Raw genomic sequence first — 23018 nt, 5'->3', positions numbered from 1 at the left:
CTCCCTCACTGAGAACTCCTGCGTTCTCTGTCTCCACCTCTCCTCCAATCTAGAAAAACCCGAGCGACTTAGAAATTCTCAGTTTGTACCTCGGACAAGTGAATTCTCTTATGCCTCAGTTTCCTCATCTGCAAAATGCAAAGTTTGAACTTGACAACCTCTGAGGTCCCTTCCAGCTCTACTCCTAATACCCTCTGATTCATCTCCGTGGCTTAGTCCTGGAGGGGAAAATCACATACAGATGGAGAGTCTGAACTCCAGGTTCCCAGCTCAACTCTCACCCTCCTTCCCCTCTCCACCCTCCAACCCATCATTCCCATAAATCTAGCCACCGCCGCCTTCAACTTTGTCCTTGCAGATTTTCAAGTAAGCAAATGCTTCTCTCACCAGATGTTAGTAGGTGTAAGGGGAGGCATAAGAGGAAGGCAAGGAGGAAGGGGACACAGCTGTTGGCTCACACACACACGCACACACAAACCCCTCTTCAACAAACTTCCCGTCCTCTCGGAAGGCTTTCTTGCTCGTGGTACCAGCTCCCCAGGGAGGAAGAGGAGACGGAGGTAGGTGTGGCTGGAGACACTTCGAAGAAAAAGGAGGGGAAGTGGGAAGACAGAGGCAGCCGGACTCCGGAGAGGAAGGAGTTAAAGATCCGGGATTGGTTCTTTTGTCACTGAGTCGGAGAGGGAAGAAGGGAGGGTTTGGAGTCCAATAGGGCTCCAGGTCCTTCCCAGTCCCCCTCATTGCAGACGGAGAGTTCGACTGGACAGTCTGTTCTGCCCTCTGTGGCACCCCGGATCATAGACGCGGGCGCGCGCGAGCGCGGACACACACACACGCACACACCCCTCCTCCTTCCCTGATCCCTTCCTTCCTTCCTTCCTTCCTTCCTTCCTTCCTTATCTTTCCCACTAGCACACATACACACTGGCCCTCTCACCCACCTGCTTTCCTGCACACTCATTCCCTGGCACACTAACACCGTCTTCCCCTCCTTTTCACTCTCGCCCCTTCGAATTCCTCTTTCCCTCGCTCAGTCCTAGGGAATAATCCGGAGCCCTGGGATCCCTTCTCTCCCCGTCCCTCTCCCAGGAGATGGATACGATGCTTCACTGAGAGGAAAGAGGTTTGCGTGGGAAGGGGACGGAACGTAGTGGGAGCTCTCTCGCTCCCCCAGTCCCTCCAGTTAAAGCTATGCGCTCCCCGAGGGGCTCCTCCGGCGCCCTCTTACCTTTCCTCATCCAGTTCGTCCTCCGAGGGTGCCAGGCGAAGAACCTGACAGTGGCTGTGGTCCTACCAGTAACCAACACCACGTACCCATGGTCGTGGTCGCGTGTGGGGCCGGCAGTGGAGATGGCGTTGAAAAAGATGAACGAACAGTCGGACCTGCTGCCGGGTTGGACCGCGGTGCACCAGCTGGGCAGCAGCGAGGACCCCCAAGGCATGTGCTCCGACAGCTGGGCGCCCTTGGTTGCGGTGGACCTCAAAGTGGAGTATAACCCGGCTGTGTTTCTGGGGCCGGGCTGCGTGTACTCGGCGGCACCCGTGGCCCGCTTCACGGCTCACTGGAAGGTGCCGATGCTGACCGCCGGGGCGCCCGCCGCAGGCTTTGGTTCTAAAGATGAGTATGCCCTAACCACCCGCACCGGCCCGAGCTACGGCAAGATGGGGGACTTCGTAGCCACGCTGCACCAGGAGCTGGGCTGGGAGCGCCGCACACTTTTCCTCTACAACGACCTGCCAGAACGGATCCGGGACGACCGACCCTGCTACTTTGCCATCGAAGGGCTATACTTACGGCTCCAGGCCCGGCTCAATATCACCGTGGACTACCTGCATTTTGTCGAGGGGGACCTGGAGTTCTATAGCGCACTTCTGCGGGACGTGCAACAAAAAGGCAGAAGTAAGAGGGTACTCTGAGGTAGTATGGGAGGAGCCCCCTCAGGAATGAGAGTCCAGCTTTGACTCTACATCACCATTCCTCCGTCCGAAGGATCCCACAAGCTCCTGACCCGTGCTGGCCTCCATCTCAGTGCTCCTTAACCCACTAGCCCTTTTCCTTCCCTTCCCTTTTCCTTCCCCTTTTGCTCCTCCTCACTCCTCTTTTTTTTTCCATTTCTCCTTTTCTGTTCTGCTGTTTCTCCAGCTCTTTGTTTTCCCTTCATTTCCTCTTTTCTCTTTTACCTTCCTCCCATTTCCTCACTCTTCATTCCTCCTCTGCTTCCCAATGTCTCCATCTTTCCTCTCGTCATTCTGTGTGGATTAGGTCTTCTCCTGCCCTCTTTTCTACTCCTTGCTTCCCCAACTTTGTCCATCTTTTCCACACCTCAAAGCTCTCTCTTTTTTCGATTTCCTTTTTTCTCTCCTCTTTCCACAGTCTTGAGACCATCTCTCTCTATATATACTTCCTGGACCCTTTGTCTTTCCTAACCATCTCCCCCTTTCTCCCTTCAGGTTCAATTTCCTCTCTCCTTTTTCAATTTCAGTCCCTATTGTCTTCCTCTCTACTTCTTTTAATCCTCCTTCCCCTTGGGCTATAGCCCAAACTGAACCCGGAGATACTGCTCACTTACTGTGTGGGACTCTAGGGGCATGGGAGTTCCCTTGGAATCTAGGGAAGGACAATTTTATAGGGGACCAATTTGATAGGGGAAAGCTGCTAAAATAGAGGATTCTCTTCCCTGTTCCCTCATTACCTCCATCTCTCCCCTCCTTCAGCCCCAAACTTCTCCATGAAATTTCTATCCCCTGCTCATCTAACTCTCTCCTCCTCTGTCACAGTCATCTATATCTGCAGTTCTCCAAACACATTCAGAGACCTGATGCTTCTAGCCCAGGAAGCAGGGATGACTGGGGGAGATTATGTTTTCTTCTACCTTGATGTCTTCGGGAAGAGCCTGCAAGAAGGACACAGCCCTTTCTCTGGAAGGCCATGGCATCAAGGGGATGGGTATGATGCCATTGCCAGAAAAGCCTTCCAGGTGGGTACCCCAAAGCCCTGGTTAGAATTTATCTCTCATTGTATGGTGATGCTATGCCAAAAGCTCACTCTCCCTTCCACCCATCCCACCCCCACCCCCACCCCCATCAGCCTGTTTCCTTAGTCCTTGATGCTTCTAAAGTTGGGTGGAGGTTGGGGGAGATTGTCATGGAGTCAGAAGATGGGGGGGGGGGTAAATGGATGACAAATTAGGGCAATGAGGTAAGTCTGGAATTCAGAGCTGCCTCAGGGTGAGCAGGAGTTTGGACAGCTCTGACTGTTCCTCTGCTTCTGAACTTAGGACTTTAGACTGACCAAACAGAAACAGAGAAAACCTAGGGAGTGGTCTCAATATCTCTGGGAATGAAGAGCCTTGGAGTCTAGCACCTTCAGCTTTAGCTTGTAACTCCTTTCTTCCCTCACTTCCTCCGCCCTGGCCAGGCTGCTAAAATCATCACCTATAAGGAGCCTGATAATCCTGAGTACCTGGAATTTCTGCAGCGCCTCAAAGATTTAGCCCAGAAGAAATTTAACTTCACAGTGGGGGATGGGCTGGTAAGGAAGCCCCACTCTGGCTCCCAAGGCAATGTCCAGCATTACACACCTCTGCACACCATATCCACTGCCCTTCCCATCCCCCATGAGCCCCATGTTTCCATCTTAATGCCTTTTGCATTTTGTCCTTTTCCATGTTTTTTCCCTACTCAGTGTGCTCTGAAGAATGCTCTTAGAGAGCAGGCTTTCTTTTATTTCTCTTTGTATCCCAACTGTCTAGAACTGTCCTGTGCCTTTCACACTGTGGGTGTTTAATATTTGAACTGTATTGTATCCTTCCACCACATCCCACCCACACCCCCACACAACCACCCTGCCTGCTTCCCATCACCAGCTATCATATTGCTTGCCTTGGACATCATGTATCTTCTCTCTATTCTTGCCTGGTGGCTCCTGATTACTCCAGGTACCCCAGGTGGAGTCTCCTGACTGTTATTGGTACCTACTGCTTTCTACTTTTCACCTCTCCTGTGTCCTTACTCAATGCTTCCCCCTCCCCCATCATCTGAGATAATATACCCCCTCACCACCATTCCCCCCAACAGGTGAACACAATTGCAGCCTCCTTCTATGATGGGCTCCTGATCTATGCCCAAGCAGTGACTGAGACACTGGCCAGTGGTGGCTTAGCCACTGATGGGGAAGCTGTCACAAGAAGAATGTGGAACCGAAGTTTCTATGGTCAGAGCATTGGGGGGGGGGGGGGTGATGTGTGTGTGTGTGTGACAGATAGACAGACAGACAGACAGACAGACAGATGGACATTGATGGGAAGGAAAAGAAATACATCTATGGGGATTCTGTAGTACTTCTAGATTCTTCAGACTAGAGGGGATCCTGAGAAGTCATCTCAACTAGCATTTATCTAAGCCTCTGGGCTCTTTAATGACCTACTACAGGGAAAAAGAATCTCTCTGGCATTTAAAAGCCCTTTCCCTCATCTCTTAGATAAAGAGTCCACAGTCCCATCAGATCTCCATCCCACTGTCTCCTGTATTTCCACAGGAATAGCCCTCCTTTATATATGATTTCCATTCTCCTCCTGCTGTTACATTGCTACTTTTTTGTTCAGAGCAGAGGGATGCTCTTTTTGCTTATTTAGTGTGTGAGGATGGTGGGAAGGGATACAGAGAATCAAAGGAGCTTGCCAGTAAAAACAGCGGTTTGGGGGCTAAGAGACTTGGGTTCGAGTCCTAGATTTATTACTTACTAATGGTATAACACTAGAGAAGTCATTAAATTATAAAATGGGAATAATGATCTATCCCATAGAATTATTATATGTCCACAAAGTGCTATAGACATGAATGGATGTGAATTATAAGAAAGAGTTTCCTGGACCTTTCTCCATCTCAGGACACATATCCCTTCCCTCACTCTCCATTTTATCCCTGCCCTGCCTCAGGTGTTACAGGATACCTAAACATCGATAGCAATGGTGACAGAGAGAATGATTTCTCTCTCTGGGACATGGAGCCTTCTAGTGGTATTTTCAAGGTAAGTTGTGAGGATGGGGAGAGGGGTAGTACCATCAACCCTGCCTGACAACATTTTCCCTACAATCACATCCCAAAAGTGCCAGGCTATTTGTCACTCAATAATAGCTGCTCTAACCATTATTTAATTTACTATTACATTTAAAAAACAAACAAAACATTGATTGCTTTTGGTTTTGCATCACCTTTGTTTCCAAATATATCCCTTGCCACTCTAAGAAGTTATTCCTTGTAATAATGAATAAGATAGAAAGAAAAAAAGCATTTCATCAAAACTAATGAATCATCCATGTGATCTTATGTACAATGCTCCACACCCAAAGTCCTCTGCAAAGAAGGGATCCGTGTACACTTTGATCATGGATTCAAAGTCATGTTTCATTGCTGTAATTACACAACATTCAATTTCTTCTTGTTGTCTCCATTTACACTGTTGTCATGTGTACTGTTAAGATTCTGTTACCACATTTGCATCAGTTCATATGTCTTCTCATGCCTCTCTAATTTCCTCAAGATGCAATACTATTCCATTACAGGTGTATACCACAATTTGTTCAGTTATTCCCCAGTCAATGAATGACTAATTACTTTATTCTAATACTTACCTACCACAAAAATGCTGCTATGAATATGTTTATATGTATGAGACCTTTCAATTTCTCTACTCCTTGGGGGATACATATATATATATATAACATATATATATATATATATATATCTTTCTATCTCTATTTCTGGGGAAGCTAAGTGGTACAATGGATAGAGCACTGAGCTTAAAGTTTAAATCTAATATCAGACACTTATTAGTTGTGTGACTCTAGGCAAGTCACTTAATCTATTTTCCTCAGTTTCCTCATCTGTAAAATGAGCTGGAGAAGGAAGAAGAAAATCACTCCAATATCTTTGCCAAGAAAATCCCAAATGGGGTCATGAAGAGTCAGACACAACTGAACAACAGCAAAATCTATCTCTTCTTCTCTGTCTCTATATATCAGATATTGATATATGGAGATACAGCAATGGATCAAAGGGGTCAAAGAATATGAATATTTTGTTGACCTTTTTAGCATAATTCCAAATTGTTTTTTCAGAATGATTAATGATTGCAATTTTACCAACAGTTGAGCTAATTTGCTTTTAAATTTTTTTGACAAATCTCTTCTGCCCTTATCTGAAGTCTGGGGTTTAAGTGCTGGCTCTACAACACACTAGCTATGTGACCTTGTATTTAAACCTTACTAAGCCTCAGTTTCTTGATTCCTAAAATGGAGATAGCAGTATTTGCATTAATTACCTCACTGGGTTGTTTGTTAGAAAGCTCTTTGTAGGGGGCAGCTGGGTGGCTCAGTGGATTGAGAGTCAGGCCTAGAGATGGGAGGTCCTAGGTTCAAATCTGACCTCAGACACTTCCCAGCTGTGTGACCCTGGGCAAGTCACTTGACCCCCATTGCCTAGCCCTTACCACTCTTCTGCCTCCAAGATGGAAGGTAAGGGTTATTAAAAAAAAAAAAAAAGCTCTTTGTAAACCTTAAAGCACATAGAAGTGTAAAATTTTTGTTGTTATTACTGTAACATCAACAATCTACGGTGTTTAAAGTTACCCCAAGATTTTAAGATCTTGCACAATAGCTTCTTATCGTGCCCAATTTAATCAAGTAACTGGATTGTCTTAGGATTCAGTCAAAGAAGGCAGAATTTGGGTGAGTAGGAGATTGATGAGGAGCAAAGGAGAGTGGGAACAACTTTCCCTTATTCAGGCCTGACCCATCATTTTTCCTTCCATACCTTTCTCTCTCCCCCTACCCTCACCCCAGGTCGTGCTTAACTACAATGGGACAACCCAGCAGATGGTTTCTGTCCATGGACGTGAACTGTTCTGGCCCTTAGGGCATCCCCCTCCTGATGTTCCCCCTTGTGGCTTTAATGGTAGAGATCCTGCCTGCAGCCAAGGTAATTCCTTCTTATTCCTCAAATTCTTAATTCTAGATTCCACCTGCTTATGCTCCCTCAATGGAAAAAGATGGGTCTGGGGGAAGAAAAAGAGAGGTCCTCCTTCATCCTATTTCCCTAACTTCTAGGAAGTCCTTCTTCTTTACATAAACTGGAAGTCATCAGCTCCCACAAGCTCAATGATCATCTCTATGTACATTGTGGTTATTTCATATGACTCCTCAATTTAAATATCCAGTCCTAAACTTTTTTTCTGAACTCCATCCCTATTTGCTACCTGCTGGACTTTACCAAGATAGTGGAATCAAATGGAAAGAACATTGAAAATAGTGTGATGAGATACTGAGTTCAAATCTTGGCTCTATCACTCCCTACCTTTGTGAACTTGGGCAAGTCACTTAACCTTTATTATATCATCACAAATTTCTCATCCATAAAATGAATGAAGATGTTGGACTGGATAACTCTTTAAGATCCCCTCCAACTCTAGATCTCTGATCCTATTTCCACTTTATTGTCTTATAGGCATCTCAAAACTCCATACTCTCCAAACAGAACTCTTTATAGTTTTCCACAAATTTCTTCTTCCAAAATTCCCTCTTTCTGGTAAGGACATCATTTAGTCATCTAACTGGTCTCTGCCTCAAGTGCCTTCAAAATCCAATTCATTCTCTAGGCAATTACCAATGTGATTTTTCAAAAATAGGTATGTCGAGGTCACTCTTCTGCTCAGTGAGCTCCAATGGCTCCCTATGAACTCCAGATTCAAATTTCAAATCCTCTTTTTAGCATTTAAAACTTCATAATCTGACTGACTTCTTCCTACTGTTCCTTCTTCCTAGTGTTCTTTCTCTTTACTTACCCTTCCATGCATTCCACAATCCAGCAATGTGTGGTCCTTGACCATGATATTCCATGACTAGAATGCTTTGCCCCTCTTTAACCTCTGGCTTCCTTTAAGACTCAACTCCAATCCCATCCTCTGCAGGAGTCCCTTCTTAGACCTCCCCAGCTGCTGGGCCCTTCCCAGTTGAGATTGCTTTCCACCTGTTCTGTCTGTATCTCAGGTGCCTCTTATCTTCCCCACTGGAATGTGAGCTCTTTGAGGGTAGGGATTGTTCCCTTTCTTCATCTGCCCGGTGTTTAGGGGAGTGCCTGGCATAGTGAGCACTCAATGAAGCTTGCAGCCTGCCTAAATATTCATCAGTAATACAAGCATACAACCTTGGAGTCATCCTTGACTTTTATATCTCCCTCACTCCCATGTCCAATAAGCTGTCAGTCTCGTCAATTCTCCCTCCACAGGATTTCCCATTTTGGTCCCTTGTCTTTTCATCACATGGATTCTACTCTAGTTTGGACCAATTGGTCTCCTGATTTCCAGTCTCTCTCCTCTCCAATCTATACTCCACACAGCTGCCAAATTGACATTCCTAAAAAATACACCCCGCCATATGTTTCCAATACAAAAAACCTTTGGTGACTCCCTATTACCTCTACAATAAAGTACAAAAAACTCAGGCTGGCATTTAAAACCCTCCATTACCAGGCTCCCATCCAGTTACCTTTAAAGTCTTATCTTACTCCCTTTCATGTTCCTTCCATTACCACCAAACTGCTCTACTAGCTCTTCCCCCTACACAACACTGGAAATAGTGTTATATAGTGGAAAGAACATTGGCTCTGGAGTCAAAGATCTTGGGTTCAAATCCTGGATTTGCTACCTTACAGTCTGTTTAAGTAGCTCAGACCTCAAGTTGCTCATCTGTAAATAAGAGGGTTGAACTAGATAGACTCTAGGGTCCTTTTCATCTCTTAAGTCTCGGATTTCTCACCTCTACGTTTTTGCACAGCTGTAGAGTACATGCCCCTCCTTGTAGAATCCCTAAGCTTTCATCAAAATATAGCTTAGGGGGCAGCTAGGTAGCACAGTGGATTGAGCTCCAGGCTTGGAGTTGGGAAGATCTGAGTTCAAATTTGACCTTAGTTACTTCCTAGCTCTATGACCCTGGACAAGCTGCTTAACCTTGATTGCCTAGCTCTTACTACTCTTCTCTCCTACTTAGGATCCATTCAAAAAGAATGTAAGAGTTTCTTTTTGTTTGTTTGTTTTTTTAAGACCTTCTGTAAGAGTTTTTTTTTTTTTAAAGCAGTTTAGCTACCTACTATGTGAGACTTTACCTGGTCCTTCTCCCCACTCCCATGATAGCTCTTTTTCCTTGAGATTACCTTGTGTATGTGTTCTATTTGCTCTCTGGTGTACCCCAGTATACTATGATCTGCTTGACAGCAAGGACCATTTTAATTTTGGCTCCCTGTTCCTAGTGCCTTCCATATTGCACATAGTAGGTACATCATACATTTGTGGTTGGATTGTCCTCTAACCCAAGCATCTTCTGGTTGCTTTTCTGGATCTCTTTGGTAGCCTCCCTCTCCACTCTGGAAGTCCTGGCCCTGGTGGGTAGCCTCCTGCTTTTCAGCATCCTGATTGTGTCTTTCTTCATATACAGGTGAGCCAGGTAGAGCCCTGGAGCTGGCACAATGTGGGGTACAGCTGAGGCTGAAGGATCTGATGGAGTCCCTGTAGGACACTTAGAGAGAATCTGCTGAGTCAAATTTATGGGGAGGATAAGAAAAGGCTTTAGGGAACTTGGAGCTACTTGTAGGAGAGGGTCAGGAGGGAGTATCTTGGCTAGAGGACCCACCCAGGGGGAGAGGGCAGTAGGGGAATCACCTGAGAGCCAACTCGGTTTATGCAGAAACCATCTCCTAGTTCTCTCATTGTGGTCCAGCATGACCTGGAATAGAGGGAGGAGGTAAAGAAGAACAAAAGATAGGAAGGTAGAGAAGCCCAGGCAGACCTTTAAGGAGTTAGGACTCTGGGAAGAGAAATATAGAGAAAGGGAAGGAGAGGGGGAAGGAGGCTAGACAAACTGGCAGGGGGGTTCTTAACCTTTTTTGTGTCCTGCACCCTTTGACAGTCAGATAGAACTTATGAACCTCTTCTCAAAATTATGTTTTTAAATGCATAAAATAAAACACATAAGATTATAAAGAAAAAATTGTTTTTAAATATAATTATCAAAATTAAAAAAAAGAAATTCATGAACCCCTTGAAATCCATAAATCCATTTGTAGGTTTAAGAACCCTTAAAGTAGTAGAAAGAGCAGAGAATAGGAGGCATTGGTTCAGATCCCAGCTCTGACAACTGTCTGCTGTGTGACTGTGGGAAAGACACTTTACTTTGAAGAACCTCAGTTTCTCGTATTGTAAAATATGGATAATAATATCTCCTCTATCCACCTTACAAAGCTGTTGGGAAGAAGATATTTTTTCCAATCTTACAAGTCTGGAAATATGAGATATCATTATTAAATGCTCAAAAATAGTAGAGGCCAGATATAATATTCTAACCAAGAGAAGACTTGGGGGAGCCTAGCACTACCCCAACCCCCTAACCTGAGCCAGTGGTTCAGTGGGGGCCTCTCTTTTCTGACAGGAAGCTGCAACTGGAGAAGGAACTAGCCTCAGAACTGTGGAGGGTACGCTGGGAAGATGTGCAGGCCAGCAGCCTCGAGAGGACCCTCCGGAGTGCAGGGAGCCGGCTAACTCTGAGTGCGGTAGGCAGGGGGGCGCTGCTTCCCCTAAGGAGGTGAAGTGGCCATGGGGAGGTCAAAGCAGGATGCCAAGGACAAGAGAAGGAGGCTCCTGCCCTAAGGACTGTAGGAGCTAATTTGGCACAAAAGTTTATCCTGAATGTTTTGACTAGAAAGATATTTCTGAAGAGGGGTAGGGGCCAATTTTAGAGGAAGTTCAGTATAGAGGATGGTCCCTGGGGCTGGTAGTAGGTGGGATCTCTACTCACCTTCCTGAAGATCAGTTTTCTTATTTTAAAAATGAGGCTAAGTGGAATTGTGTGTTGGCTACAGGAGGGGTGTTGGAGGAGGGGAGAGAAAGAACATGAATCATTTATGAATGATTTAATGATGAAAAATTTATGAATGAATAAAAATGAGGGGCAGCTGGGTGGCTCAGTGGATTGAGAGCCAGGCCTGGAGATGGAAGGTCCTAGGTTCAAATTTGGCCTTAGACACTTCCTAGCTAGGTGACCCTGAGCAAGTCACTTAACCCCCATTGCCTAACCCTTGCCACTCTTCTGACTTGGAACCAATACACAAGATTGATTCTAAGACAGAAGGTAAGGCTTTGGGGCGGGGGGGGGGGGTGTTAAAATTTTCATTTCAATTTAATCTAATAAAATTTTAGAATCAATATTGATTCCAAGGCAGAAGAGCTACCTACCTGCCTCTGATCCCTCTTAATTTTAGTGCCTTCCATGGGCTGATTACTTCCTCTTTATTCAGTCTATAACTCTTCTGTCCATATTTCTTTGCATGTTGAACAATTTCCCCATTATATTCTGAGTTCCATGAGGGCAGAGATGATCTTTTGACTTTCATTGTATCCTAAGGACTTAGCACTGAGGCTTAATAAATGCTCCTTGACTTCCTGACTGACAATAGCCCTGGTAAGTGGCCATTCAGTCTCCACTGGACATGCTCTTATGAAGGGGAGTTTATTCCCTCCCAAAGTTGTTCATTTCCTTTTGAACAGCTCCAATCATTAGGAAGTTGTTGTTTTTCTGACATCAAGCTAAAACCTGGTCTCTCACCACTCTTGATTCCACTTTCTTGGACCATACAGAACAAATCTAATCCTTCTTCTATGCAATAGACCTTCAGATGATCAATCATTCAATCAACAAGCTTTTAGTAAGTTCCTACTATGTGCTAAGTGCTGGAAATACAAAGAAAGAAATGAAACAGTCTCTCCTCTCAAGGAGCTCACATTCTATCCAAGGAGATAGCAAGAAGACATTTTTGGGGACTCCCAAAGTCTTTAGTTCTCCAGGCTAACCATCCCCAGTTCCATCATCTGGTCTTCATATGTAGTGGTTTCAGTTTCTCTCTCCATTCTAATCACCCTTCTCTGGACATGCTCCAGTTTGCCAAAGTTCGCACCCAGTACTGATTGCCATAGTCCAACTGATGTCACAGGCAGGTTGTAGGGAGATTATCCCTCCTCTTGCTCTAGATCCTATACCTCTCATGATACAGCTTGTTGGGGCTGCATGGGGAGACCTGGCTGGTTTAATATCTAACTTGCTGCATGACCTTTGACAAGTCATTCAACATCCCTGAGTTTATTTGCTCATCTATAAAATGGAGTTAATGATAATCAGTTGCCCTGCCTGTCTCAAAAGTGGGACCTTGGGAGGAACAGAACAGGAATATTCTGCTTTGTTTTTACCACTTCTTTTAGTGTTTTTTTTCCCCTCGGACTTAGAGGGGAAAAAACAAAACCACAGCACAGTCTTCCTGGACTTCCCCAGGATCCGGTGGGATAATGAATGGGAAGGCAGAACACAAGCATAAAGTCATTGGGAAGGAGAAGTAGACCAGGGCAGGAATAGACAGGATGGGGAGTGAGTGATGACTAGAATGGGAACCTGGGCAAGGAGTTTATCCTACGTAGGGCACAGCTGATCACCACTGATGTATATTACCACTTCTGCAGAGAGGGTCCAACTATGGTTCCCTGATGACCACTGAGGGCCAGTTCCAGATTTATGCCAAGACAGCCTATTACAAGGTGGGGGACCTGGAGTGTGACTTGGGATTTCTGGTTCCTGGGGTCTAGAATGGAAAAAGATGGGTTCTTTGGGCTGGGGCATGGGATGAGGAAATCAGCTGGGGACTAGAAGGAAATCGGTAGAAGGCAGGGAAGCCACAGTCTGTCTTATACTAAATTCTTTTTTCTTTGTCCAGGGCAATCTTGTGGCTATAAAACATGTGAACCGGAAACGCATTGACCTGACCCGAAAAGTCCTATTTGAGTTAAAACATGTAATGTGGGGTGGGGGAGCTAGTTACTGGGAAGGAAATCCTGGGGAGGATATAGGAGAGGAACCTAATGGAAAGGGTTGGATTTGACACTACAGGGCTTTCTGAGAGATGGAGGACCAGAGGAGATAATTGGAAAGGAAATAAGAGAGTCGTCAGGGTACATATTAAATGGGGGAATTGGCAAAGAATGAGGAATATAGAGGATCTAGAAGAACCATGAGGTTAGCAGAGGGTTAGATGGAAGGGGAAGCTGACTTGGGGGGGAAGAGAGACTCCGGCAGCATTTTTACTCTGTTACTTGTCTTCAGATGCGAGATGTACAAAATGAACACCTGACAAGGTTTATTGGTGCCTGTACTGATCCCCCCAACATTTGTATTCTCACTGAATATTGTCCACGAGGGAGCCTTCAGGTGAGAGGACACGGGGAAGGAGGAAATGTGGAAAGAATGCATAATGGAGGTGGAGAGGAAAACCCAACACCCAAGAAGGACAGAGTCAGAATGGGAGAAACTGCATGGGATGGAGGATGAAGAAGAGGTCGTTCCATGGTGAAAGGCAGAATTGGGGGTGGTGATGTGGGCAAGTAGTCTAACTTTCTCAGGCTTCCCTGGATGCTCACCCTGCAGGATATCTTGGAGAACGAGAGCATTACCCTAGACTGGATGTTCCGATACTCACTCACAAATGACATTGTTAAGGTTCGTTCCTATTTAAGGAAGAGGAGATGGGAAGGGGGATGAGAGTGGGGACAGCAGAGTGGCTGTCCGCTGTGGTACAATGGAAAAGAACATTACATTTGAAGTCAGGAGAGGACCTGGATTCAAGTCTCTCTTCTACTAATGGGCAAAACACATACCACTTGGGAAATCAGTAAAAGGGGGAGTTGTATTAGACAACTTCTCAGGTCCTTCTCAGAAGAAAATTGTATGACCTTGTATTTGAAAACCCATTTCAATTCAACAAATGTCGAAAAGGGCAAATGGCTCTGGGGATACAAAGAGAGCTCCCCTCCTTTCCCCTGCTCTCCCCAGGGAATGCTGTTTCTGCACAATGGTGCCATTTGCTCCCATGGGAACCTCAAGTCATCCAACTGTGTAGTAGATGGGCGCTTCGTGCTCAAGATCACAGACTATGGGTTGGAGAGCTTCCGGGTGCCAGAGCCAGAGCACAGCTATGCCCTCTATGCCAGTGAGACCTTGCCCTTGACTGCTTGACTCTAACCCTAAGAATAGGAGTGCCCTCTAAACTAATGAGATTGACCCAACTGAACTCTATTGACCTTGGCTCTCTGAACCTCAGTTTCTTCATTTGTAAAATGTAGGGTTGGATTAGGTTATCTCTAATGTCTTTTTGACCTCAGTTGTGAGTAATAGCCTCAGACTGGATGCTAGTGATGTTAAAATGTTGACCCCTGGTGACCCCAGCACCCATCATCTTTGAAAGTTAACACTCTAAATCCTATAACCTAACTTCAATGTCTCCCCCTTCATTCCTAAGCTGTGGAGGGCCTCTGTAACCTCCCTCTGTGACCTTTGACTTCTGACCCCCAGAGAAGCTGTGGACAGCCCCTGAGCTACTTCGAATGGCATCCCCTCCTGCCCAGGGCACCCAGGCAGGTGACATTTACAGTTTCGGGATCATCCTTCAGGAGATAGCTCTTCGGAGGGGGGTGTTCCATGTGGAGGGAATGGACCTCAGTCCCAAAGGTGAAAGGACCACCTTTTTGCTATATCTTCCCATCCCCACACTCAGCCCTGGCACTGATTTTAACCCTAAGGGAGATACTCCTTCCCCTGAAAAAAAAAGGGGGGTGGAGAAAGGAAGGAAGGAAAGAAAAATTGTCCAAATCTCCTTTTTTCTAATTGACCTGGATTCCAAGGAGAGAATTCTCACATTTTCCCTTAGTACCCAATGTCCCATTGTCAAGTTTCCTTCATCCCTTCATCACTCCTCTCTACAACCAGAGCTGGACTTTACTCCTTTCCTGGGCCACCTACTCTAATACCCTGGACCTAGATCCCTGAATACTCTATCCTCCCTTATATCATGATATCATTCCCTCCCAGGACTATACCCTAAGCCCCCAGAAATCCCTAGCTCATGTCCACCATCCCACAAACCCATTTTCTGGCTGAAAAATGATCCTTCCCTGCTCCAATCATCTATACAGAAATTATTGAGCGAGTAGTCCGAGGGGAACAGCCCCCATTCCGGCCATCCCTGGCTCTTCATTGTCATCTGGAGGAACTGGGACAACTGATGCAGAAGTGCTGGGCTGAAGACCCCCAGGAGCGCCCACCCTTCCAACAGATCCGTCTGATGTTGCGGAAGTTCAACAGGTCTCCCTTTCCCCCAAATACATACACTCTGCTCCCCTATTCCCTATCATCCCTATCCTCCATCACCTCTCACCAACCCTGCCTCTTATCTATTTCTACTAATCTTATTCTGTCCTTTGTCACCTTAAACCCTCCTCCTCATCCATCCATTTCTATCCTTCTTTTCTCCTATCCCTCTTTCCCCAATCCCCAATATCTGTCTATTCTCCTCTTTATTTCTCTTTTCTATTCCTTTCCTTTGTCCTCTTTATAGCTCCCCCTCCCTTCCCACTCTTCTCCCCATATCCTTCTAACTTTCTCCTTCACCTTCCATTTCCTTCCTCATTCTCTTGATTCATTATTATAGCCTCCTCTTTCATCTTCCACTCTCTTCTCTATCCCTTCCATTTTCCTTCCTTCTCCCACATCTCCCCCTCCACAATTTCTTTCCACTCCCTCTTACTCTATCCTTAATCCTTTTTCTTCCTTAAATATTATTTCTCTTCCATCTATCTTTACCCCAGGTGTGTTGCGAGGCTCCAATCAAATAACATGTATTCTGTAAACCGTAGAGCATTGTGTAAATTCCAGTTATTGTTGTTGTTGTTGTTGTTAGCCTCCAGCCTCCAGTCGGAGAATAACTTAATTCCCCAACATTTTACTGCACTTCTGCTGAGCTCAAGCCAAGTTTATAGAGCAATGTAGGGGCATGCTGGTAAATGGTTAACTACCAGGCTCTCTTGAAAAAACAAACAAACGTCTATACAAATACTTTTAAGTTTAATCTGCATCAACACTTTCTTAAGCGTAGGCCATCGCCAAAACAACCAACCAAGCCCATTTGTAATGATTGCCATTTTCTGTGGTATAAAATGATCACACTGAAAATTTTGGGGTTTAAGAGTCAGTTAGAGCTAGTTGCAACATAAGCTTGTACTCCCCTTTCCATTCCTTTCCATCTTTTTTCCCTTTTAAATTGATGTCTTTTGTCTTTATATCAGTTATTTTTCACTACACCCTCTAGATTGAACCCTCTTTTCTGACAAAGGAACATCATAATATATGAGATGGAAACCTTTTCTAACAGTGTATATGATATTCTGCCCTGGTCACTCCCCACCTCTGTTGTGAAGGAGGTGGTATATTTCATTCTTTCTTCTTTAGGACCTTTATTATTTGTTTTCTCATCATTCAGAATTCAATTTGCTTTTTGTGATTTTTTCTTGTACATTGGTGCCATTATCATGTATATTGTTCTCTCAGGTCTGCCTGTTTTGCTCTGTATCAGTTGATACAAATCTATTCACATTTCTCTGAATTCCTCATATTCAACATTTCTTGATACAAAAGAATATTCAATTACACTCCTGCACCACAGTTTTTTCAGCCATTACCAACTTTGTTTCCTGGTATTTGCTATCGCAGAATGCTGCAATGAATTTAGTTAATTCTGGGCTTTTGTATCTGTTCTCAAAAGTATATACCCCAGTATTGGGACTGCTGAGTCCAAGGCTGTGGATAGGTTAGGCACTTCTTTGGTGTAATTCCAAACTGAATTCCTGAATGGTTAGACCACTTCACAACCTACAATAATGCACCAATTGTGCCTATTTTCCCACAACCCCTCTAATATTGATCTCTCATCTTGTATGTCTTTGCCAATTTGCATCTCATTAGTTGAAAACTCAGCATTGTTCATTCACATTTTTCTTAGGGAGCATGTTTTCATGTGGTTATGTTCCTCCTTCTCCTTCCTCTCCCTTCCTTCTTCACCTCCTTCCAACTTCCATCTTTCACTGTCCTTTATCCTCTCTCTTCCTCCATCCTTCTTCCTTCTGGCACAGCTCTATTGGTCCATAATCCTTTACCCATTTCCATCTCAATCTGTCCATTAAGCCACTCTATCACAGATTCTAGGTGTGGTAGTAGACTGACATTAAAGATTTCTTCTTCCTTCTGGGAAGGCTCTTCTGGGCTCTGGGTGTTCTCTTCAACAGTGATGGGGTTCTTGGTAAAGGCAGAAGAGGTTGGAGTCCAATTCCTTACATCTCATACACACATGGAGCATTCCCTTTGTCCTTCAGCCTTGAGTCTCCAACCTTCATCCCAATCCCCTCCTGTCCCATGACCAGGGAGAACAGCAGCAACATCCTAGACAACTTGCTTTCAAGAATGGAGCAGTACGCCAACAATCTGGAGGAGTTGGTGGAAGAACGAACACAGGCCTATCTAGATGAGAAACGGAAGGCTGAAGCCCTGCTCTACCAGATTCTGCCCCAGTGAGTACCTGCCTGCTTTGGGGTCTCCCAACTCTTCTCAAATGCTCAAATAGGGCCTCTTTCTTCAACCTGCCTCTTGCAGGCCTAGTACTTAGCACAGCACACAGAGATCATCTATATAAATTAAAGTGTGATATGTAAATGTTGGCTATCATCATCCTTGCCATTATTATTAAAAAATAGCCAGCATAAAGATAATGACCAGTATTTACATGGTGGTGGTTTTTTTTAAACCCTCACCTTCCATCTTAGAATCAATACTGTGTATTGGTTTCAAGGCAGAAGAACTGTAAGGGCTAGCCCATGGGGGTCAAGTGACTTGCCCAGGGTCACACAGCTGGGAAGTATCTGAGGCCAGATTTGAATCCAGTACCTCCCTTCTCCATGTCTGGCTCTCAATCCACTGAGCCACCCAGCTGCCCCCATTTATATAGTGCTTTAAGGTTTTCAAAATGTTTTATAAATATTATCTCACTTATAAATGCTCATAATTCATTAATTTCCCAAAGGATTGATTGCTCTTAGGCTTCCCTCACGCCTATTTAAGAATCCCCTCTACTTTTCAGGGTTCTCTGAGGTCTACTCAACCTCAACTCTCTCTGTCTGTCTCTCTCTCTCTCTCTCTTTCTCTCTCACCTTTCCCTTCTGCCTTAGTATAAATTCAAAGACAGAAGCTAGTGGTGAGGACTAGGCAATAGGGATTAAGTGACTTGCCCAGGGTCACACAACTAGGAAATGTCTGAGGGCAGATTTGAACCTAGGACCTCCCAACTTCAGGCCTGGCTCCCTATACACTAAGCCACCTAGCTGCCCCTAAATAAATAGATTTTTAAATGAATAGATTTTTTAAAAAAGGAACTCTGATCAACGATGATTCCAGAAGACTAATGATAAAACATTCTGACAGAGAGCTGCCATGCTTGGTGCTCTATCCACTGTGCTACCCACCTGCCTCCCTTGACTCTCTCTTGAAGATATGGCCTCCCTTCTCATTCCTGTCATCAGTGCTGCTCCCCAGAATCTTCCCCACCTCCCTAAGATACCACGAAGCTCCCTGTCTACTCAATTTTGCTCAATAAGCTTACTGGACAAAGGCCTCTACAAGCCACTACATGTACCTAACTTGTCTCCTCTGGTCCCCAGCTCAGTGGCGGAGCAGCTGAAGAGAGGAGAGACAGTCCAGGCGGAGGCCTTTGACAGCGTCACCATTTACTTCAGCGACATAGTCGGCTTCACAGCTCTGTCTGCAGAAAGTACCCCCATGCAGGTGAGTAGGGTCCCAGGGACTGGGCTAGTAGAAGGACACAACAACCCAGAAGTTCAGGAAGAGGTAGAGCCCACTGGTGTACTCCATCTGGGTGTGAGAGCTTTCTCCCAAGTCTTTCCCTATTTCTCCATCACCTTATCCCCAGACTGCCTTTTCCTATCAATATTTTTTTTTCTTAAAACCCTTCCTTGACTTACTAGAATCAATACGGTGTACTGGTTCCGAGGTGGGAGAGTGGTAAGAGTTGGGCGATGGGAATTAAATGATTTGCCCAAGGCCACATAACTAGGAAGTGCCTGTGGTCAGATCTGAATCTGGGACCTCCCGTCTCTAGGTCTGGCTCTCAACTCACTGAACTACCCACCTGTCCCCTCCTATCAATATTTCCAAATTAAAATTTCCCTTTCTTCTTGATGCGTGGCTTCCTTCCCAGGTGGTGGCCTTGCTTAATGACTTGTACACCTGCTTCGATGCTGTGATTGACAACTTTGATGTCTACAAGGTGACAGGATTGGGGGTTGGGGTAGGGGGGATATTGGAAGAAAAAGAAACAGAGTGATACAGAGAGAGAGAAAGAAGGAAAGATGAGAGAGGAAGGAAGGAAGGAAGGAAGGGAGGAAGGAAGGAAGGAAGGAAGGAAGGAAGGAAGGAAGGAAGGAAGGAAGGAAGGAAGGAAGGAAGGAAGGAAGGAAGGAAGGAAGGAAGGAAGGAAGGAAGGAAGGAAGGAAGGAAGGAAGGGAAGGAATGGAAGGAGGAAGGAAGGAATGGAAGAAAGGGAGGGAGGGAGGGAGGGAGTAAGGAAGGGAGGAAAAGAATGACACTGTAACAGACACAGGACAATAGTCAGGGAGATGGAAACAGGATAAACATGACACACACATAGATTGACTGCATCAGAGTGGAGCTCTAGGTGCCCCAGAAGAAAGAGTTTAGAAAGCACTGGGAAAGGCGGAGCCACAACTAGGACAAGGCCATTGGAATTTTGCCCAAGGGTGGAAAATTTAGAGAGTGCCTATAATATCACTAGGGCACACTTTCTTCCCCTTCAACCCTCTGACACAAAAATTGCTAACTATGGCTCCAAGTGAGAGTTTCCTGCTCCTTGTTCTTCCCCAATTTTCTGGTGGCAGGTGGAGACAATTGGAGATGCCTACATGGTGGTGTCTGGGCTACCAGTGAGGAATGGGAGCCTCCATGCCCGAGAAGTGGCCCGAATGGCTTTGGCACTGCTAGATGCAGTTCACTCTTTTCGCATCCGCCATCGACCCCAAGAGCAACTCCGCCTGCGCATTGGCATCCACACAGGTAAAAGTGTCTTTACTTCTGAAATGCATGAACACTCTTCCCATAATTCTAGCTGTGGTCTCTTCTAGACTGGCCTTTTTGGGTCTTAGCTCTGCTCTTCCCTGAGATAGGATAACTTAAAAAAATAAATAAATAAATAAAAATTTAAAAAAACCTTTACATTCCTTTTAGAATCAATATCAAGTATAGGCTCCAAGGCAGAAGAGTGGTAAGGGCTAGGTAAAGGGGATTAAGTGATTTACCCAGGGTCACACAGCTAAGAAATGTCTGAGGTCAGATTTGAACCTAGGACCTGGCTCTCAATCCACTGAGCCATCTAACTGTCTCTGATAACATTCTCTTCAACCCTAGCCACTCCTTATTACCACCCCCATTCCCTCTTGCCACACTTATCTCATTTGTGTCCCCGAGACCAGGTCCAGTATGTGCTGGAGTAGTAGGGCTGAAGATGCCCCGTTATTGTCTCTTTGGTGATACTGTCAACACTGCCTCCCGGATGGAGTCCAATGGTGAAGGTATAGTATCCCTCCTTTCTTACCTACCGCCCCAACCTAGCCTTTTCGTCTGATGCATTCTACCCAACTCCTCTGCCTTTCTCAAGCCCTTCCCTGCTGCTGGACAATCTCCATAGCAGAGACCAGTAAAGAGATGTGCACCCCTGCCTTTAGAAGGGACTCATCCTTCTCTGCCTTTCTATTCTTGTCTTCCTGCCTGACTTTAATTCATCTCAGTGGTAACTGATTATGCCTATTATATATGCTTCCTGTTCAGTCATATCTCACTCTTTGTGACCCATTTGAGGTGGGGATTTTTGTATGTTTTTGACAAATATACTAGAATGGTTTGCCATTTCCTGCTCTAGCTCATTTTGCAGATGAGAAAACTGAGGCAAACATGGTTAAGTGTTTTGCCTGGGGTCACGCAGCTAGTAAGTGTCTGAGGTTGGATTTGAACTCAGGTCTTCCTGATTCCAGGCCCAGAACTCTGTCCAGTACACCACCAAGTTGCCAATGGTATGCTTACTTCTTTGCCAAGTCCTTTGGAGGACACGAGATAAGTATAAAAGGACATCAAAAAACTTACTTCTCATTTGAGAGTATTGACATATCCTCCTGAAATTGTTAAAGAGCAAAAGAAGCATCAAAATTAGATTGTAAAGGCTAAGTTCAGAAAGGCAGTATAGCAGCATAATGGAAAAATAAAAATAGTGAAATTAAAGCCGGGAAACCCATTGGGCCAGTCATTTACCCCTTGCTGGCCTCAGTTTCCTCATTTGTAAAATATGATTGCCACAATAGAAAGAGCAGGGACCACGGTTTCAAATCCCAACTCTGTCACTTACTCCCTGACTCGGTTTCCTCATTTGTAAAATGGAAGATTATATTAGATCATTTCTAAGGGCCCTTCCAGCTCTGCAGTCCTGTGGAGGAGACATGATTTGAACTGAGCCGTGAAGGAAGTGTAGAGCTTTAAAATCAACCTTCTCCCTGGATCTCTCCTGCCTCCAAGAAGCCCAAGACCTCTTTCCTCCTCCTTCATGCCTGATTGAACCATCCCCTGACCTCTCCTTCTTTTCCTCCGCTTATTCCTTCCTTCATCAGCCCTGAAGATCCACATGTCCTCAGATACCAAGGCGGTCCTGGAGGAGTTTGATGGTTTTGAGCTGGAGCTTAGAGGGGACGTGGAAATGAAGGTACTAAATGCCCTCTCTCCAGCCTCATTATCTTCTCTCCCCTTTCCTCAGGTGCCCTCCCAATCCCTGTCCACTCCAGTGTTTATACCCCTATCCCTTCCCCAGCCTGGAGCCCTTATAACAGCCATGAAGGTGTCTGTGCCACCCCGATGCCCCTAACTCTAACCTCCTTCTTTCCCTATTCAGGGCAAAGGCAAAGTCCGAACTTATTGGCTTCTGGGAGAACGGGGAAGCAGCACTCGGGGCTGATGGGCCCTTCCTGTTGCCCCCCAGTGCCCAGACTCAGGATCAACACCCCCCTGCTAGAGAGCCCCACTTTCACCAGGGGACCCAAAGGGGGATTTGAATAGCTCACTCAGGTTTGGAGACCCCAGCGGGGATAATCCCAAAGCTCTGGAAAAGGGCCAGAGTCTGGGAACAATACAAGACTCCAGGACTGGATCAGATAACCATGCCAGTGCACCCACGTACACGCACATGCACACATGTATTCTCTACCCTGGCCCACGCCGGCAGCATTGGATGGGGGCTTTGGACGCTCCAATACTTCCGTCCTCTGTTCCATCTCTCTTCCCCAGTACACTGGGGCTCTTTAGGGGTTCCGGGAAGGGAGAGGCAGAGCCACCCCCAATGAAAGGGGCCTCCGGGCTCCTGGCACCACTTATGGGCTCAGCATAACTTTGGTGGGCAAGACAGGTTCCCCCACCTACCCTTCAGATACAGAGGGTTGAGCTGGAGGAAAGAGAGGAGTGGGTGGGAAGAGGCGTATCGGTGCCCAGCGACTACTCCTGAGCGGATGATGGGTCATTAAAGTCTTTGTTCCTGAAGCCGCCTCTTTGCATGTGTGCTCGTGCGTGTGCCCGTGCATGTGCAGAACACGAGAGGAAGGGAAAGAATGGGTTTACACCATGGCACCGTGGTCTTGACTGATTGCAACTAGGGCCCATTTCCTTTTTGCTTGGGAGTAGTTTAGGATTGGGGTGCTCTGAGGAGGCTGCAGTTGACTACCATTTAGGTGGGAGGGCTGATTTTGAGTTTGTCTCAGAACCCCTCGAGGAGGGCCAGGGAACGATTCAGGAAATTCACGCAAATTGAACCCCCCGTTTTTGGGAAGAACACACAGGAGATGGGGACTGGATCTGTGATGGCACTAATACAGGGAGCTCCCAGTCAAGGAAATTCCTTTTACCAGGGCAAGTTCTCACCACCTCAGCAGTTTATAATCAGAGAGAATTTCCTAGAGTGTCATATAGAAAGGTTAAATGATT

General features: G+C 45.7%; 1 protein-coding gene across 1 annotated transcript; it reads left to right on the top strand.

Moving 5' to 3' along the window:
- The first annotated feature begins 591 nt into the window (after positions 1-591).
- On the top strand, positions 592-22577 carry NPR1 (natriuretic peptide receptor 1). Its single transcript, XM_056816424.1, has 22 exons — positions 592-1900; positions 2779-2978; positions 3419-3532; positions 4078-4213; positions 4938-5029; positions 6843-6978; positions 9404-9488; positions 10479-10599; positions 12557-12631; positions 12808-12885; positions 13194-13298; positions 13515-13586; positions 13920-14076; positions 14439-14594; positions 15059-15227; positions 17339-17485; positions 18629-18752; positions 19186-19254; positions 19883-20057; positions 20474-20572; positions 21659-21750; positions 21937-22577. The coding sequence occupies exons 1-22, from the start codon at positions 1192-1194 to the stop codon at positions 21997-21999; spliced, it is 3174 nt and encodes a 1057-aa protein (XP_056672402.1). The 5' UTR covers positions 592-1191; the 3' UTR covers positions 22000-22577.
- Positions 22578-23018: the final 441 nt, after the last annotated feature.

Source organism: Monodelphis domestica, chromosome 2 (genome assembly GCF_027887165.1).
Source record: "Monodelphis domestica isolate mMonDom1 chromosome 2, mMonDom1.pri, whole genome shotgun sequence".
Taxonomy (NCBI): Eukaryota; Metazoa; Chordata; class Mammalia; order Didelphimorphia; family Didelphidae; genus Monodelphis; species Monodelphis domestica.
This window is presented reverse-complemented; position numbering and strand designations above follow the sequence as displayed.